The sequence below is a fragment of the Juglans microcarpa x Juglans regia genome, chromosome 8S (assembly GCF_004785595.1).
Source record: "Juglans microcarpa x Juglans regia isolate MS1-56 chromosome 8S, Jm3101_v1.0, whole genome shotgun sequence".
NCBI lineage: Eukaryota > Viridiplantae > Streptophyta > Magnoliopsida > Fagales > Juglandaceae > Juglans > Juglans microcarpa x Juglans regia.
The window spans coordinates 2,946,708-2,968,275 of record NC_054609.1 but is presented as its reverse complement, the minus strand read 5'-3'; the positions used below and the strand labels follow the sequence as shown (position 1 = coordinate 2,968,275).

Sequence of the window (21,568 nt, the reverse complement as noted above, 5' to 3'; positions counted from 1 at the left end):
AAGACCTAAACATAATAATTTCTTATTTAAATTTTTGGAAGGTCATGAGTCTTCATTATTGTCTTTCTGAATTGGATGGTTTAATTTAGAGAGAAATAATCATAATTGTTGATCTTATAGTTGTATTTAATGATATCAATGCAAGAGTACTTTCGAATGTTGTAAACCCAACATGGACATTATTTATAGAGAAATTTTATGCGTCAGCTACTATTCGCTTTCACACCTCTCACCTATAGTTTTTTTTTATAGGATGTAGGGATATTTTTTTGAATTGGACAATCAATGTTGAAAATTATTAGATCATGCATGTGTAGAAGTTTTAGTTGGTCGGGCTATATATAAATTTGAATATAAATATTCATTACTAGGGTCTAACATTGATGGAAGCATGGCATTTTTTGCCTGTACGTGAACAAAAGTCTACACACATGAGCAATGGAGGCGTTGAAATAGATGCAATGGAATAATAGAGCAAAAGGGGGTCCTTGATCTCAAAGTACAACTTGAGAGTAGGGGTGTAAATTTAAACCAGAAAATCGGTCTGGACATTCAAACATGAAAACCTGTTCGGACTGGATCGGATCGGACCGATTTTACCGGTTTTGAACCGGTCCAAACCGATTGATAAAAAAAAAATATAAATAATAATATTTGTATATATAAATTTTATACAAAATATTTTTTATATATATTAATATATATAAGTTTTATATATTATGTAAAATTATAAATTTTTATGTGAAATTTTTATATATAATATATATAATTATTTATATTCATATATGAAATAATTTCATATTATAATTTATAAATTATTACATAAAATGTTAACACTAATATATAAGTTTCTAACTAATACTAATAGTCTAATATAGACTATAGACTATAGTTATAACTTATACTTATAATTAATACTAAAATTTTTTATTAAAAGTTTATAACTAATACTAATATTAAAAATATAGTTTATAACTAATATTAATATATAACTTATAACTATACCAATAATCTAATATTAATTCTATTATATAGTCTAATATATTATTTAGCTATACTAATATATAAGTATATAACTATTTAACTAATACTAATAGTCTAATATAGACTATAGGCTATAGTTATACTTATAATAAATACTAAAAGTTTATAACTAATACTAATATTAAATATATATTTTATAACTAATAGTAATATATAACTATACTAATAGTCTAATATTAATACTATTATATAGTCTAATATATTATTTAGCTATACTAATATATAAGTCTATAACTATTTAACTAATATTAATAGTCTAATGTAGACTATAGTTATACTTATACAATATAGCTATACTAAATCACTAAAATTTTATAACTAATACTATTATATAGTTTATAACTAATTCTATTATATAACTATACTAATAGTCTAGTATTAATACTATTATATAGTCAAATATATTATATAGCTATACTAATATACAAGTCTATAACTATTTAATTAATAGTCTAATACTAATAGTTTAATATAGACTATAGTTATACTAAATCACTATAACTAATACTAATATATAACTATACTAATAGGCTAATATTGATACTATTATATAGTCTAATTTATTATATAGCTATACTAATATATAAGTCTATAACTATTTAACTAATACTAATAGTCTAATATAGACTATAGACTATAGTTATACTTACAATAAATACTAAAAGTTTATAACTAATACTAATATTAAATATATATTTTATAACTAATACTAATATTAAATATATATTTTATAACTAATACTAATATTAAATATATATTTTATAACTAATACTAATATATAACTATACTGATAGTCTAATATTAATACTATTATATAGTCTAATATATTATTTAGCTATACTAATATACAAGTCTATAATTATTTAACTAATATTAATAGTCTAATGTAGACTATAGTTATACTTATACTAATATAACTATACTAAATCACTAAAAGTTTATAACTAATACTAATATATAGTTTATAACTAATACTAATATATAACTATACCAATAAGCTAATATTAATACTATTTTATAGTCTAATATATTATATAGCTATACTAATATACAAGTCTATAACTATTTAATTAATAGTCTAATACTAATTGTTTAGTATAAACTATAGTTATACTAAATCACTATAACTAATACCGATATATAACTATACTAATAGGCTAATATTGATACTATTATATAGTCTAATATATTATATAGCTATATTAATATATAAGTCTATAACTATTTAACTAATATTAATACTTTAATATAGATTATAGTTATAGTTATACTAATATAGTTATACTAAATCACTATAACTAATACTAATATATAACAATACTAGTAGGCTAATATTAATACTATTATACTAGTCTAATATATTATATAGCTATACTAATATATAAATCTATAACTATTTAACTATTTAACTAATACTAATAGTTTTATAGACTATAGTCATACTTATATTAATATAGTTATACTAAATCACTATAACTAATACTAATATATAAGTATACTAATAGACTAATATTGATACTATTAGACTAGTATAATATATTATATAGCCATACTAATAAGTAATATATAACTTATAAGTCTATAACTATTTAACTAATACTAATAGTTTAATATAGACTATAGACTATAGTTATACTTATACTAATATAGTTATACTAAATTACTATAACTAATACTAATATATAACTATACTAATAGGCTAATATTAATACTATTAGACTATATTAAATGTGTATATTAAATGTATTACAAATATATATATATATATATTATATAGTCTAATATATAGTATATTTGACTATAGTATATTAACTGTATTACAAATATATATAAATTTTAATTATCATTTAAAAAAAACACATTGAAATTTGAAAATAATCAAATATTAATTAAATAGAAAATGCCAAACGGTGCTGTTTTTCCTACAACTAAACACTAAAATCATCTGTCTTTAAGCTTCCTCCTCTCGTCTCTCTCTTCTCAGACTACAGCTAGTGCTACTGCTCTCGCCTTTCACTCTCTCGTGCGCTAACTCTCTCGTATCTGACTCTCTACCTCCACCTTGGCTCAATGACTCAATCCCTCGTCTCTCACTCTCAGTCTCAACTCCCCTGTGTCTCACTCTCTCGTCTCTCAACTCTCTCATCTGTTGTCTCTCAACTCTCTCAGCCCCTGTCTCTCTGTCGATCTGCCCCCTCAACGATAAGTTTGTTTTTTTGAAATTACATATTAGGATTTTTGTGATTGGGTTTTGTGATATTAGGATTTTTGTGATTAGGTTTTGTGATATTGGGATTTTTGTGAATCTGTGATTGAGTTTTCAGTTTTGTGATATTAGGATTTTTTAATCCGAAATTTAGGATTTTTTGTGATTATGCTTATTATTGTGTTTGTGATATTAGAATTTTGTGATTGAGTTTGTGAAATTGATTAGAATGTAGTATTATTATGCCCATGATAAACATGTCGTTTGTTTTGCACATAAAACTCGAGAGAATGGAGTAGCCCATCATCTTTTCATGCTTGCATTGACGAAAACATTATATTTCTCTATAAAATTGAAGGCATTGTCTTATGAAAGGAAGGGAAAAAAGAAATTTTGAATTGGACAATCAATTTTGAAAATTATTAGATCATGCATGCGTAGAAGTTTTAGTTGGTCGGGCTATATATAAATTTGAATATAAATATTCATTACTAGGGTCTAACATTGATGGAAGCATGGCACTTTTTGCCTGTAAGTGAACGAAAGTCTACACACATGAGCAATGGAGGCATTGAAATACATGCAATGGAATAATAGAGCAAAAGGGGGCCCTTGATCTCAAAGTACAACGTGAGAGTCATGACCAAAGTCCATAGAAATGATGATGGCCATCCATCTTTGGCAAATCCCCATCCAAAATCTTCAACATGGTCACTACTGCATGCTACTTGATCATGTACATTCATTTGTTTTTATCGGTTGTTATAGCATTTAAATGATTCTTTTCTCATTGTATTTTGAACTAACTTGTAAAACATGGTACGCATCATTCATTTTAGAAGTGAATTAATGATGTTTCCTTACACGAAACCTTGAAAAAGGGTACTCGTTTTTCTTCTATTATTATTTTAGTGTTAAATTATGTAATCATACTACAAATAAATGTGGATTTGTGTGTACCTGTATGTATATATATATATATATATATATATATTTTTTTTTTTCATCTTGTGTTTATTTTTAAAATAATATCAAATACAGTTCTAGAATATATAAACATCGTGCACACTCATTTTAAAAAAAATGGGGTTGAGATTTTTTTATATAGATTTCATAATTATTTACTTATTTAAAAAAAAAATTGTGAAACTTGCTTACTCTAATACTGTATAAATTATTTTCCTTAATTATACTCTTCTAAACAAGATCAAATTCCTCAAAAGGAGTGGTTTCATCGCTAGTCACGTTTGACGGCGTTATGGTATTGAATTAAAGTCAAATTAAAGAAAACAACAATTTCTCTCGAACGATTAATCTAGCCTCACAAACTATACAACCATAATATAATTATATAAATATAATATATAAACCCATCTTCAACATCGAAGCAACACATTTCAACACGAATTACTAGAACAACTTCCATTAAAATCCGTGCATATATGAAAGAATAAACACATCAATTAATGTTGATGTTAACGGAGTACTAGTACTACTCAAACATCAATAAATAAATATGCTAGATAGGAAAAACGACGAGTGGATATTTACAGTACCATGCTTTTCACCTAAAGAATAGAATATTATCAAAAATCGAGAAATAAAAGAGTAGAATTGATGCTTATAATGAACTCAACTTATCTATTAATAAATACATCGAAAAGAGGATACAAACCTTATAATCTATTTACCTAATATTTTGCAACTTTAATATATAGTATTTTTACACATAGAAAAATTATATTATCAAGTATTTACGTGTTATAATTTAATTTAAAAGATAAATTTTAATATTTAAATTTTATAAGTCAAATTTTACAATTTAAATAAGGTAGAAAATATACTCTATACACCGGCTTGAAAATATATATATATATATATATATATATATATATATATAATGAATAGACAGACACATAGTGGGAATATTGGAGGAGATAGAGTTGAAATAATTGACTAATATTTCTTAGGTCGGCAGTTATATACTGGCTTTAATTTAAAATCTTGCTGCAGAACTTTCAAACGGCACGTACATTATTTTGAGGAGAGCAACCACACCTAACACCCTTTTAAGAAGTTGAAAAACTGCAGAGAAATTGCCTCCTTCATAACCTAAATGGCTTAAATATTTGTGGGGTTAATTACCAATTTAATTATAACTTTTTTGTTAGGCTCTTCATCATGATTTTTAGATGCGCAATATGTAGTACAGGGAGTATTATTCTTTTGGAGATTGAGACAAGATCAGGGTCATGCTCTCTTATCGATCGATCTCTTAAGTTCTAAAGCCAATTATTCAAACATTGCTGCTTAAGAATACCTTTTTGACTGATTTGATCCCAACTTGGACGGGTTTTTCTCTCTTTCCAATTAAGTGGTATCTGAACCGATGCTGGTCGAATATCATTGTTACATACACAACGTCTATTTCTATCTTCAATTTTGTTGTTTTTGTCATCTTGCGATCTGGTCTGAATAATTGAGAAATGTTTTAACTATATAAAGATTACATAAAAATAAATTTACAAATTGATATGACTTTATACGGTATATTAGATTGTAAAACTACTTTTATTGTAAACTAGATATAACGTATCATGCGAAATAATATCAATTTGTGAGTTTATTTTTGTGACTGAAACACTTCAAAATTATTTTAGTTCCTCTCTTTGATAATTCATGCATATGTTTTTTATGATAAGAAAGGCTAGAAAATATGAAAAATGCTAAATGCAACTGGCTTGAGGAACCCATGCGTAATCGTGTCCTACGTGGCGGCTTAATGAAATGGTTCGTGTCATTCAAAATTATTCAACGATTCATTTCATTCAAGAAGACAATTCGCCGATAGTCCTTCTGATCTACCACAAAGCTTTTTCCCTTCTCCTTCTCCTTTGCACTTCGCTGTTTCGTCTCCTCTGATCTTCTCCACGTACCCTTCCTCCTCTGATCTTCTCCATCTCCATCTTCCGCAAGATCCTTTGCAATTGATCTTCTCTATCTCCATCTTCGTGAGTTTCGTCTTCTTCTGATCTTCTCCATTTCCACGTTGGTGTCTGATGTTGGGTTGGCACACTCGTCCACTCATTGCCACCTCAACGTGGCAGCTCGCTGACAAAGCCATAGTAGCACAATACTGAATCAACACATCGAGCCTGATCAACCAAATTTTGATTCCAGCAAGCCCCACCCACCATTAACCTAGTGGATTGGACGGCTTCCGTCAAATTGTGCGTTGCTGAGTGGCCAAAGTTTTTTTTTTTCCCCATCAGTTCAAAGTTGATTGAACTCTATAGTCTGTATTACAAAGAACTGCCATTATAGAGAACCTTTTTCCCAAAGTTTTTTTTTCCTCTCCCAAACTGCTATTATAGAGAACCCTTTTTCTTCCTTTTGTGATTTTCACTTCCACCAAACAATTCACTTTTATTTTGTTCTTTGTGTGAGATCTCACTCAGTCTAGCAACAACTTTGTGACTTAAATAAGATCTTTAGACACCCACACGAAGAGACACCCATTGAGACACCCACACGAAGACGACGCAGAGCTCTTCTAGACCCAAAATTTCCCTCCTTCCTGTTTCGGCTGTTCTATGATTTTTTTTTTTTAAATATACGTGGCAAGCCGATTCCCCAGAGTTCCCACCCTAGGTTGCCTGTAGTAGGACTGAGAAAATATATATAGTACGTACGTACTTTGGTACATGTCTCATATACAATTATTATATTCTAAAACTATTTAAAATGAAGTCGTACATGCATGCATTGGTATATATTAAAGTTCACATTATTGGCATGTTTCATGTCAAAATTATTCTATCATCTTTATTCTAAGTTGTAGTCAGTTTGTGACGGGTACATTAATTATCAAGATATAAATGGCTAAATAAATTCCTAATTTCTTAATCGTATTCATGAGAAGAATAATATTTTCAAGAAAATAAAAAACTCTATATATAATTAAAGTCGTTTCTTTTCCCTTTTTGTCTTTTTCATATCTTGATAATTCTTGTATTGCGTGTATATATGCGTCATTCTATACTACCAAATGAACTGAAGAATGGGCATTCGAATTGATCTGCTTGAAGATAGAAAAATTCAGGAGTTTATCAGGCAGAATCATGCTAAGTTTAGCCTAACAACGTGGCTGTATGATGTATATATCTACCTTATTGGCTTGTTTGTTTCGAATATTAATCAGACAAGATATTTTAAGTTAAACGAATTGAGAGCCATAGACACACGATGTAGATAGCTAGCTCATCATTTATCTAATTGAATATTAATATGCCCCTACTGATCTTCTTGGACATATATGGTTGTTGTCTTAGATTTTATTATTCTCGATTACATCAATTAATGTGACGCATTTTAATATATTAAATTTTATATCACTTAAACTATACTACATAAAAATCTAAAATAAAGGATATCATTATTCTTTGTTCTTATAGAATGCGTGTTGGCCAACGGCACAGTACTAATATATATTGAGGAATCCTACCATTCTAAAACATAGTTTCCTTATAAAAATAAAATAAATAAATAAAACATAGTTATTTTCCGGCCAATTATAAAAAAATAAATTACTTCTCAAATGGCTTCTCGCCGTGCTTCATTCTATGAGTGGTGGTTTAACACTCAGGTTTCGTTTGGAAATACTTTACCACTATTTATTATTTTATAATTATTTTTTATCTAATTTTCACTACTATTTAATATTTTGTCCTTATTTTATACTATTTTTTCACTATTATTTGCATAATATTTGAAATAACGTCACTGCCCAAATGTAACTTTATTCGATACTCTTAAAATATATATAGATTACACAGTACTATTCATATTCTATTGGACCGTGCTATTCAGACCGATAATTTAACCAAGGAAATCGACCATAAGTGCAAATGAATTTTTTTCCCCTTTCTTTTTAATCAATTATAAAAATATCAATTTACTAATAGTTACTTCCTTAATTATTAAGTAAAAAATAAAAAATAAAAAACAAAAAATTCAATCGGTCACTTTTATCTATTCAATTAGCATTTTCCTATTCTATTACATTACGCAATGTCATTCAGATTCCTCAAACAAGCACTAGCTTTTTTAATAACATGTCTTATTGTGATAGGATGAGAATATATATCCACATGTACCTATTGTGGAGCTACCATATAATAATAACTCTCGATACTTAAAATTATGTCAATTTATAAATTTATTTTTATAAAATCTTTTTATAGTTATAATACTTTTATTCATAGATATTAGCATGTGTGCTGATTTCCAGCCTAAAAGCAAAATTTTTCCCAATTTGGTGGAAAAATTTAGCACTTCTTACATACTCTTTCAAGAGCAAAGCCCCTTTGTCTAATAACTTTCTTTCCGATTTAGAAAAAAAAATTAAAAAAAGAAGAAGAAGAAGAAGAAAAAACCATTCATTCCTCTGTAATTGGGAGAACCATACAAGAGATGCGAATAGAATACCACTTGTCCACCAATCAATGGCAATGATTTGTTCTAATAGTGATGGTCTAATTCCAACGCACAGAAGACCCATTTTGACTGATACTGATTTCCTTTTCAATGGCTTATATATACTCTCACGTATATGAGTCGTATGCATATTGGGATGAATTGTGAGGGAACCATATTCTCTCTTTTTCTGTAAGGAGGGACGAGGAGTCCCACACGTGACGCTTCTCAATTCTCATATATATTCAAAAGTCCGCTTTTAAATAAAAGAAGTGAAAGATCTTACATGAAAAAATAAATTTAATAATAAGTTAGATCTATTTTATAATAAAATTAGCCTTACAATCTAACATATCATACCGAGTTATGTCAATTTATGAGTTTATTTTTATGAAATCTCTTTGTGATTAAAAATCTTCTCTTTAAATAAATATATTAAGTTCTTATTTTTAGATATTGTGAGTGGATTCATAAGTTTTTATCGAAATTTAAGATCTTTAAGTGAGAGAAAAATAGATATTCTCAAGCAATTTACTTGAGCAATATTTATAAATATTGTCGAATTTAATTCATGTGTATATATTTTTATTTTTACTTGTTGATGTATTTTTTATTTTTTAAATAATAAGAATTGATGGATAATTTCGTGTATACGATGTAGGATGAAAATGAGATGCAGAAATCGTATAAATATAATTTCAATATTAAGTATTGATAACATAATAATGGAAAGCTCCTTTTGGTGGGTTTAAATGCATAAGGTTCTCATTAATTAGATGAAGTCACCAATTAAATACAAATAAATTAAGGTTGGCCTAACCAAAACTTGTCATGATATGTTGATTCCTTGAAATATAAAAGGTAGCATTTCATGCATGTAAAAAAGATATAAAGCACTTTTACTTGATCCTACTAAGCCAAAGTAAAGAAGGTTAAGGAACCTTTACTTTAAACACAAAGCACACTGTAATCTTTATTCCACCATTAAAATAGTATATGCATTGCAAGTGAAGCTAGCTTGATCAGAATTAGCAAATAGGGGTCCAACACCATGTGTAATTATTATAAATTAAAATAAATGACTTAGAGAGAAATATTACTATGTCGTCTGATTGATGTGCCACGTGTTTTATTAATAAATAAATAAATATATTCATAATAAAATGGAGTCTGAGAATATAAAAAGAGAAAGACTGAAACAAAATGGTGCGAAACAAATTTAAGCTCATGCAAATTATTATAAAGTATTTATGATGGAACTAGTGTTTTACTCTTAAAAGAATCTAATAAAGAGTAACTTTGTTTTTTGTTTTTTTTTTTTTAATTATCCGGGTTCTTTTCTATTTTGTAAAGTGCATACATTTATGTATGAGGTCAGTGGATAAAAAAAAGCAATAAAGTGCATCATGTTAAAGTTTCAAATTTTAACTGTCAAGATCCCTTAACACTTAAAAGTGTTGTTCCAATTTTAGAGTCAAAGCCTTTTGATAATAAATATATCTCTCACACTTTAAGTTTTAATTCTAAAATAATGTCTATATGGATTAGTAACCTACTCACAAAGTGATGTAAAATTAAGGATTAAATCCCATTGATACTATCATTTAAACTCAAGTAGAGTACTTATGCACAGTATAAATTGTCGGTTAGGATTTAAGAATCACTCCAACTTATCTTATCTCATCATTTCAAATTTTCTAAATTCTCATACAAAATTTAATAAATAATTCAAAATTTTCAAATCTCAAAATAATAATAATATTAAAAAATAATATTATAACAATATTTTATTCAATTCATCTAAAATCATCTCAACACATCTCATTATTCAAACCGCACATTAACATGTTTATCTCTTTTATTTTATTGTTCTAAAGTTTTGACTAAAAATCTAAGAAATTTAGATTGAGCATCCGCTTTAAACTTCGATGGAGAAATTATATTTCTAAAAATTTATTAAATTTACAACTGAATGACAAACCCCCCATATTTTACGATAAATAGATGCCATCAATTTGAAAAGAAATAAAAAGATTCTAGCATCTATCACAGTACTATTTACTGTAAGATTCATTATAATTATAAATAAAGTTATAAAATATATATAATTTTTATTGTTAATGTTAAAGACTTTCGTGTAAAAAATATATTATATTTGTCAATAAGCCAACTGCACGAAATAAAAAGAAAAGAAAAGAAAAAGAGGAGAGGAGATAAAATTGAAGCTGGTTTGAGTCAAAGAGGTGGCCCTGGGTATTTTGTGTGCGAGGAACGCGGAAAATAGGTGGAAGTCGTGAAATTGTTTTGAAAAATAGTAAAATTTATTATTAAAAAATTAATTTTTTTTACGTAGATCCAAATTTATTTAATTTTTTTAAAATGATTTTACGGCATTTACGTACTACTATAAACATCATTTCTCTTTTATAAAATCTCATCAACCCGATCAACTTCGTGATCTTTTTTCAAACTCAGGGAATGTAAATGTATACCACTTTAATTAGAATACTATGGATTATGTTGATCTACTCATCAACCCTATCAACTTCGTGATCTTTTTTCAAACTCAGGGAATGTAAATGTATATCACTTTAATTAAAATACTATCTAGATTATGTTGATATATATATTAATTTGATTCGAATAATTCCTTATTTCACTTGTTTCACTCTAAATAGACCTCTTACCGTACTATTATTCATTCAATTAATATAGAACTATAGAAGTCTAGTTTATTTTTTTCGCCTACCACACGTAGCAGCAAGCTCCAGGCTCCAGCTATATATAATAATAATTATATATACCCCACTCCCATTCCCCAAAATTCAATTCACTGCTCAACTGCAAGTCTGCAAGAGATCAGTCTGAGACACGACCTCAAATCTCTTCTCTCTTTTGAAACTACACCCCTCTGAAATCTGAAAATCTTTGGATTTCTGTGACTCTTGGGGGGTGTGTCAATCTCAGTATCAGAGATAAAACCATTACATACTGACAATCACAGAAAAGACCCTTTTTTAACTTCGTAGATTTGCATGTTACACGGTGCGCAAACTCAAACGTTCTTAATTCTTTTGGATCTCATAGAAAAAAGGCTCGTCTGTGTTGGCTCCCTTTCCTGAACAAAGATGGCTGGGAACACTGCTACAAAGAACCACCTTCCCAATCCCCACAACCAAGTTTTCAACGTCTCCGTCGACGTAAATCAGCAAGGTGGCTCCAAGTGGTTCGACGACGATGGCCGTATCAAGCGAACTGGTAAATTACTTCAGCATAATCTTTCTATCATTCTTCCATTAAAATTTCAAAACTGCTTTCCCCAAAAATGCTAACCAAAAAGTAGTTTGGAGTTGAATGTGTTTGTCACTAACTCTCTGTTTGTCATGATTCAGGGACTGTTTGGACTGCTAGTGCTCACATAATAACAGCTGTGATCGGGTCTGGGGTTCTGTCCTTGGCCTGGGCCACAGCTCAGTTGGGATGGGTTGCTGGTCCTGCTGTCATGTTCTTGTTCTCCTTCGTGACTTACTACACTTCCACCCTCCTCTCTGCATGTTATCGTTCCGGGGACCCTGCCACTGGCAAGAGAAACTATACCTACACGGATGCTGTGCGATCAAACCTGGGTAATTTTGCTATGTTTTAGTTTCTCCAAATAAATTAATATGGTATGCGGTTGCTTTTGTTGATGTTTTAAATCTTAATCTTTTTGTGGGTTTTGATTTTTTAGGTGGAGCGATGGTTAAGATATGTGGACTAGTCCAGTACTTGAACCTTTTCGGAGTTGCCATTGGCTACACAATAGCATCATCCATAAGCATGATGTAAGTTTGAAATCATATATATACATATATATATATATATATATATATATATATAGATGGGATTTTGGAACTGTCTATGGGACACTAATGGGTATTTTAACTCTTGATGGAACAGGGCAATCAAAAGGTCTAACTGTTTCCACAGTAGTCAAGGCGAGAATCCATGCCAAATTAACAGCAACCCATATATGATTGCATTTGGAGTCGTTGAAATAGTTTTCTCCCAAATTCCCGACTTTGATCAGTTGTGGTGGCTCTCCATCGTCGCAGCTGTGATGTCCTTCACTTATTCAACAATTGGTCTTGGCCTCGGCATCGCAAAAGTAGCAGGTCCATGTTACTGCTTTATGCCTTAAATTTTTTTCATTTTCCTGAATCTTAACTTATTTACCGACTTGGTGTTTTGTTTTTTTGATTGCTCAAACACCAGAAACTGGAAAGTTCAGGGGAACTATGACTGGAATAAGCATTGGCTATGTGACTCAAACACAAAAGATATGGAGGAGCTTCCAAGCACTCGGAGACATCGCTTTTGCATACTCCTACTCCATGATCCTCATCGAAATCCAGGTATATTTCTGTTAGAGATTTATGAGCAACAACGGTCTTTTCTCCTTGTAAACGAGAGGAGTTGTTGGATTTTGAACTAACTTGTACTGGTTTAAAACAGGACACAGTGAAATCCCCACCATCAGAGGCCAAGACAATGAAGAAGGCCACCCTAGTTAGCGTTGGTGTCACAACCCTTTTCTACATGCTTTGTGGCTGCATGGGTTATGCTGCTTTTGGGGATCTCTCCCCTGGAAACCTCCTCACTGGTTTCGGCTTCTATAACCCATATTGGCTGCTGGACATAGCAAATGCTGCCATAGTAATCCACCTTGTTGGTGCATACCAAGTTTTTTGCCAACCCCTTTTTGCCTTCATTGAGAAAAACGCACAAGAGAGATTCCCTGACAGTCAATTCATCACCAAAGAAATCAGAATCCCAATCCCCGGTTTTCATTCCTTCAGGCTCAACCTCTTCCGGCTGGTTTTTAGGACAATTTTTGTTATCATAACCACTGTGATATCAATGCTGCTACCATTCTTTAATGATGTGGTTGCACTTCTTGGGGCTTTAGGATTTTGGCCTCTCACAGTTTACTTCCCTGTGGAGATGTATATAGCCCAAAAGAAGATACCAAAGTGGAGCACAAAATGGCTTTGCCTTCAAATCCTGAGTGTCGCATGCCTCATCATCAGCATAACTGCTGCAGCTGGTTCAATTGCAGGGGTTGTTCTTGATCTTAAGTCTTATAAGCCCTTCTCGACCACCTACTAAGGTTGAAATTTAATGCTGTCACCATTTCTGACCAATTGATCTAAAGCAAGGAAGGAATTGATGTTTGGGATTTCAGTTCTTGTTCATGGTCTTAACAAACTGAAATGGGTGTTGTTAACTATCATGGTTGTTCCTCAGTAGACTTCTGTTTTTTTTTTTTTTCGGAACTGTTATTGAAGAAAAGAAAGGCGGGACCCTATTTATGTATTTGGAATTTAACCCCAGTTTTCTCAATATATATCCACGATGAAGAAGTTAAACAAAGCTTATCATTTCTTCAGACTAGTATCTCAAATGTTGTTCTTTCATCCTCAATATTTTCATTCCCGATTAAACAAGTTGATATAAAAAGCCATTTAAACTGTGCAACATCAAACGATGTAGTATAACAAATTCTGGATGAAAAGTGGCATATCACTTGCACAAGATTATGTTATATTCATATATACATACATGGAAGAATTGGTACCTATGTATGAAAGTGCAAATGTTATATTCACCACTGACAACTAAACAGCGGAACATGGCATCAAGTCCATCCACTCTATACCACCACCAAAATAGCTTGAGACCATAAGCATCACTATGATCCTTTTACAGGAGTATCCAAGACACTGGCTAGTGTTGAACTCCTAGCAGTAAAATAACAATAATAATAATAACAATTATTGAAATCGATCACAATGACCGATTCATGTTATTCATCAAATGTGATAGCATTGAACTTCATCTTAGTAGCTGGTCTTGAAGGGCTTATCAGAATGAAGATAACAACAACCACTGCAATTGAGCCAGCAGAATATCACCACTTATCCCAAAGATTTAAGCGGTTGGGAAGAAAGAGATTTTATCATTTACTTTATATCTTAAGAGAGGTGAACTCAAAAAGCAGAATATCCAATGCAGCATCAAATAAAGCATGTAAAAAAGGGATGTGACTGCAAGTCTGCAACGCCAAGTAGAGTAGCATTTTTTCATTGGCCTAGCCTCTGTTGGTGGGGATTCAACCATGTCGTGGTTTAAACCATATGATGCTAAGTCTTAGTACCAATTGGCAGTGAATGGTGATTAATGAATCTTACTGCAAATCCGACTGCAGTTCAATGTTTACAATATAAAGGTCCCATCAGATGGCCAACGTACATAAATATACAGATACGGCACCTTCATGAGCACCATTGAAGGTGCACCGCTTATTTCTTCACTGATAAATAAAGGGAAGCGGTATAGACAATCAAGACCATCCAATGCACAATTGATCTGATGGTAAGGTATGGGACTAGCTAGATAGAAACCATAAGTAAAGTTATGACAACCCTTGTAGGAGTATCCAAGATGTGGGTTAGAACCACTAACAGTAAGAGACGGATCAGCTTCAGCAGCCATTAACCAACCATCCATCAGAATGAGATGCCCCACCACCACTAAAGAGTAATGGTGGCGGAAAAATACCACTTGAAAATGATATCCATATATGGAAAATAGCACACCTAGAAAACTTTTTTTCCTTTTAGGGATACTACTTTTCCATGGGGACAATGACCTTCTTTTAGTCCCAACTGAACACCCAGAAAGGCAGTGTGTACTAGGAAAGAATTAGAAAGAAATGGCAAACCAAGACAGCCGTTCAAGTGAGTGCTGAATCTTGAAACATGTGCAGCACTACTTACTCAACAGTCAACTCCATGTTCATTGAGTAACTGGTGCAAGTATCTGAGCCACGATGATATAAAGGAAATATACGAAACAGATCATGGTTATGTTTTAAGTTCAAGTAAAGAAATGGAGCATTTGCTGAAAAGGTTTAGCTGTTTAGCACTTAATTTCCTACCACTTTTTCTTCGGGATCATGCTGGAAAAAGAAAAAGAAAAAATCTTATCACCATGCTAAACACTAAACAGCTAAACCTTTTCAGTAAATGAAAAAGAGAAAGTTCTTGGGTTTAAGATCTCAGCCAGCTGGTCTGGTATTTTTTTTTTCCTTTTATTTTTCACATGCTCTAATACTCGCACATACAAACACAATCTCTTGGGGGAAAGAAACTAACGATCGCTACCCTTTAATTTGGCGATTCCTGATCAGTAAGCAGACACCTCAGGCCTTACCACAAAGTGCTCATGACACATTGTTGAAATATTTTCTGCACGTTTCCCATGCACAGCATAAAGAAAAAATCCATTTACAAGTTCGCTTATTGACACCCCCAACATATTATTGATGTATATACACACATGCATGCTTTGATATGTCTGATTGTAGTGGAGTGGGAGGAAAGTGGCCAATCGGCAGCCGGAGGTAAGTGGTAGGCGTTTGGTGGTAACCATCGGATGTGGCTAAAAGAATTCTTTTAGTGCCAAACATGAGTCGTTAATGCTAGAGCAAGACAAGGCACAGATCATGAGTTTTGTATTGTGCCTAACTTTGCCCTTTTGCTTTTAATAAATTAGCAAAGTGAAGCTACATCGAGTATACGTTTGAATTAAACCATGATTTTATATTTTTATTCCATATGAATTTATCATCTTGCCAACTTGTGACCTCACCTCAAGGTGATGCAATATAGTGAGATATGTGCATACATAAGCAGCATATGGATAACACAATAAATCATAAGCTCAATGGCCAGTTTTGGGCTGCTTAAGAATCTTGATACAAGTGACATTCATACTCGCAAATAAAATGTTAAGACTGCAGCTTTACCGTGGGAACAAAAGATTCTAGCATAAGAACAATTGGGATGTTGGATTCAATCTTAATGGGGGCATGTATCCTGTAAACCCTGAGTTTCCTACAAACTTCATGTATCAGCATTATTTTACATGACTTCCCAAAAGACATTTATCTTACATTAGATTCCGAGTATACCTTATCGGGCATCCTGCAGGCAGGGGCAGTGTTTAAAAACTGGCTGAATAGCAATTCTACTGGTAAAGCACTGCCTCTTCCTTGGCCAAAGGGGAACTTGAAACTGCAATCCAATGTGTTACAAAAACACAAAGTGAACAAATCACCAGAGGTATCTAAGAAAGTTCCTCCACATTGAACTTCTTCCAAGCTTCCTGTATTAGAATCAAATCAAATCAAGAATGAAAACCAGCACGTAACAAGATGCAGCAATAGTTGTCGAGGGGAAAAAAGAGGATGATAATTTCTATATGTACTTTCCCACTGAGAATGAAGAATTATTAGATCAGATGAGAAATAGCGCAACAGTAGACATATGGTTAACAAAAGAATCATATTCAGATCATGTGATAGACACTTCATAAATATTTACAAACTTTTCATATGAATTGGCAGATTGTTCCTGGTGATTGAGTTTAATGAAAAACTAATGCAGAATGGTTTCTTTGACTGGTAGACCAGCTAGCACTTTTGTTAGCTATACTACCTCGGGAGATTAAACCACAAACCATTTAATAATACCAAAGACTTGTCATGAGGCATGTGTGGGCATTCAATGAGAAGACTACACCATTTTGTTGCTTGTAGAAATTAGAGAAAAATAAAATACCCAATACCGGATCCTCCTGTATAATTATTTTCTAGTCTACATACGTTGCTTGTATATCCTGGTTTATTAATGAAGTCTATTACTTGCGAAGAAAAAAAATATATAACCAATGCTCGTGAATACGTCGAGCTCTGAAGGCCAAAGCAGTACAGGGAATAGAATGGCAACAAAGTCCCCCGGAATGCACCATTTCAGACTATAAATGAGTAAATGGAAATTGAGGAAATCAATGAACATATTTATATATTGCATTCATAAAAAAATAAGTAAATAGAGAGAAATTAAGCTCATCCATCCCAGAACATAAAATGAAGTTTCACCTAAGGAAGAAAAGTGTATTGAAAAGTGTTGAGGAAATCTCCACTGATACAACTGTCCCTGATTCTAAGGAATAATGCTCTGCCTAGTTTTGGAAACTTGGACCATTATATTCAGGAGCAATCAGTGCAACGGTTATCCGTGTATCTTGTCCATAATATTAGGCTATTGATTTGTAGTTTACTTTTTGATATTTGCCTTGTATAGAATATGTTATATATAAAAAGGTGACACTCAACTCTGCTGCATTATGCAGAATTACTCCCAGTTTTAGCCTCTTGTTTCATGGTATTAGAGAATTAAAGTGACCTCTATCTTTTTTTTTTCCCTCTCAAATGGCTTCCACTACAGTCACTCTTGTTAGTATTCACAGCCTTGTCACCATTAAACTTACCAAAGACAATTATCTATTGTGGAAAGCTCAAATTGAACCTTACTTACTTGGGCAAAGGCTTTTCGGCTATGTTGATGGTTCCATAACCCAGCCACCCACTCATATTACCAACCCTGCGACAGCAACGTCTGAAGCTGTCCCTTCCCAAATACCCAACCCCAATTACACTATCTGGTTTGATCAAGATCAAGTGGTGCTAAGCACACTGGTCTCTTCCTTGTCTGAAAATATTCTGGCTCAAATGGTGGGGATCTCCACCTCCAGAGAAGTTTGGGTCGCCTTGGAGACTATTTTCTCCTCCCATTCCCGTGCCCGTGCAATGCAAACCAGACAAATCCTCTCTGTCATAAAAAAAAGGAAATCAATCAATCTCTGATTATTTTCAGAAGATCAAGACTCTTGCCGACACTTTAGCTACTATTGGTGAGTCATTGCTACCTCATGAATTTCAATCCTATTTACTGGGTGGACTCGACTCCACCTATGATGCAATTGTCACTGCTATCATTACTCGGTCAGACCCGATGAGCAAAGAAGATCTCTTCAGTCATCTTCTCAATTTTGAGTTGCGGCTGGAACATCACAACTCAGCTCTTGAATCAACTATTGGTTCTGTTAATACTGCTACACGTTCTGACGGCTTTCGACCTCGAGGAGGCAAACAGTTTTCTCAGCAGCAATCTTTCTCTCCACAGCAGCAACATTCTAGTCATCTTCGACCTCCACAACAGCCTTATCAGCAAAATAATTTTCGGGGTTGTGGACGCACTGGACGTAACAAAGGCGGACCTGGCCAACAAACCTCCTCTCGACCACTCTGCCAAGTTTGTGGTAAAACAGGCCATACTGCCATCCAGTGTTACCATCGTTTTGATCAGGCATATCAAGGAACTCCTCCCACCATGACAGCGTACTTTGACTAATCAGCAATCCACTTCTGATGCAAACTGGTATCCTGACACTGGGTCTACCAATCATCTCACCAATGAATTTTAGCATCTCAATATTCATTCTGAGCCGTATACAGGTGGTGACCAGATACAAGTTGGAGATGGGGCAGGTTTAAAAATCCAAAACATTGGTTCATGCAAATTGCATACTGCTTCACACTCATTTAATTTACCACATCTCTTACATGTGCCTCATATTCAAAAGAACCTCATTTCTGTTAGTCAATTTACTAATGACAATAATGTTTTTATTGAGTTTCACTCCTCTTATTTTTTGGTGAAGGACGAAACCAGCGGGAACATTTTACTACACGGCAAGACTAAGAACGGACTTTATCCCTTCCCATCTGATGTCTCATCTTCCACTCAACGACAATCCTTCACTTGTCAACGTGTTCCTCTTGAAATGTGGCACTCTCGAATGGGACATCCGTCATACCAAATTGTTCGTCATCTTGTTTCTCAGTTCTTTCTTCCAGTATCAACAAATAAAACTCCTACCATTTGCTCCAACTGTCAACAGGGAAAAAGTCACCGCCTTCCATTTCCAGTTTCTACTTCCTCTTCAACCTCTCCTCTTGAACTAATTTTCTCAGATGTTTGGGGTCTTTCCCCCGTTATGTCGACTAGTGGAAATAAATTTTATGTGTCTTTCTTTGATCATTACAGCAAATACACTTGGCTTTATCCTATTCCACAAAAATCTGATGTTTACAAAGTATTTTGTTCTTTTCAAAAACTTGTTGAAAGACAACTTAACTGCAAAATCAAGTCTGTTCAAACCGATTGGGGAGGTGAATATCGTTCTCTTCATAGACATTTTGAAGCCAACGGTATCCAACATCGTGTCTCTTGCCCTCACACGTCTCAAGAAAACGGTTCTATCGAACGAAAACACCGTCATATTGTCGAAATTGGTTTGTCAATTCTAGCTCACAGTTCGGTTCCCCTTTCTTTTTGGGATCATGCGTTTTTAATGGCCACTTACCTCATAAATCGACTACCCACCACTCCTCTGGATACGACACCTCTGCAACAATTGTTTGCTCGTGATCCAGATTTTTCCCTTATGCATGTTTTCGGCTGTGCATGCTACCCATTTCTTCGTCCCTTTAATAATCATAAGCTCGACTTCCGCTCCAAACAATGTGTTTCTGGGCCTCAGCAATATGCATAGAGGATATAAATGTCTTCATCCATCCACAGGCAGAATCATTGTGTCTCAACACGTGGTCTTTGATGAACACGTATTCCCTTTTGCTCAACTACCACCTGCATCCCTTTAGACCAATTCATCCCAAGCCGACACGACATACTTACCTTTTCTCATTAACCCCCAATCGGGACCACACACAAACACTTATTCACCTCTCATCCCAGATCATGCCATGATATCATCCCCACCTACTCTCTCTAACTTACACTCTGCGACTACCCCTCCCTCTTCTCCAACCGATTGCTCCTCTTCACCTACAGCTCATGGTCCTTCTACTCTTGCCGTTGCTGTTGAAGTTCCCGCGGCTCGCCCTCATCAAATGACGACTCGTTCAGAGAATTAAATTGTCAAGCCGAAATCCTTCATAAATGGTACAGTCCGTTATCCTCTTCCAAAAACTTTACTCACTGTGTGTTCTGTGCCTGAAGCTCCTTCTAGTTACATTGAGGCTAGCAAATATGCTGAATGGAGGTCTGCCATGGATGAAGAGTTCTCTGCTCTAATGAAAAATGGCACTTGGTCGCTGGTCCCTGCTCGTCCCGACATGAATGTTGTTGGCTCTCTGTGGGTTCTTAAAACTAAAAAGAGATCAGACGGCACTCTTGACAGACGAAAGGCCCGATTAGTGGCTAAGGGATACCACCAACAGCAAGGTATTGACTTCAATGACACCTTCAGCCCGGTTGTCAAGCCTCCAACAATCAGACTAGTTCTCAGCATTGCCGTGTCTCACAACTGGGAAATACATCAAATTGACATCTAAAATGCATTCCTTCACGGACTGCTTGCTAAGGATGTTTACATGCACCAACCCATCGGCTACGTGGACACCAACTTCCCAACTCACGTTTGCAAGCTTCATAAAGCTCTTTATGGTTTGAAGCAGGCACCGCGTGCCTGGTATTCCAGACTTAGTGACTATCTTCTCACCTTGAGTTTTATCACTTCAGGCTCAGACACGTCACTCTTCATCTATACCACAGACTCGGTTCAATTGTTCCTACTTGTCTATGTTGACGATATTGTGATCACAGGCTCCAGTTCACAGGCCATATCTCACCTCATCCAAAATCTTAGTAGTGAGTTTGCAGTGAAAGACTTAGGCCCCATCAGCTTCTTCTTGGGTATTGAAGCCTCCAGAACTTTTTCTGGTCTTTTTCTCTCCCAAAGACAATATATTTATAACATTCTCCAGCGCACAAATATGGTAGCAGCAAAGCCTGTGTTGTCGCCAATGTCATCCTCGCAGCAACTTTCTTTGTTTGATGGTGCCCCCTGTGCAGACCCTTCACAATATCGCAG

General features: G+C 33.3%; 1 protein-coding gene across 1 annotated transcript; it reads left to right on the top strand.

The window, feature by feature from the left end:
* Positions 1-11,508: 11,508 nt before the first annotated feature.
* On the top strand, positions 11,509-14,143 carry LOC121244394 (amino acid permease 3-like). The gene is made up of 6 exons (XM_041142458.1): positions 11,509-11,983; positions 12,118-12,351; positions 12,456-12,549; positions 12,665-12,879; positions 12,980-13,119; positions 13,220-14,143. Exons 1-6 carry the CDS (start codon positions 11,854-11,856, stop codon positions 13,871-13,873), a joined length of 1,467 nt encoding a protein of 488 aa, XP_040998392.1. The 5' UTR covers positions 11,509-11,853; the 3' UTR covers positions 13,874-14,143.
* Positions 14,144-21,568: the final 7,425 nt, after the last annotated feature.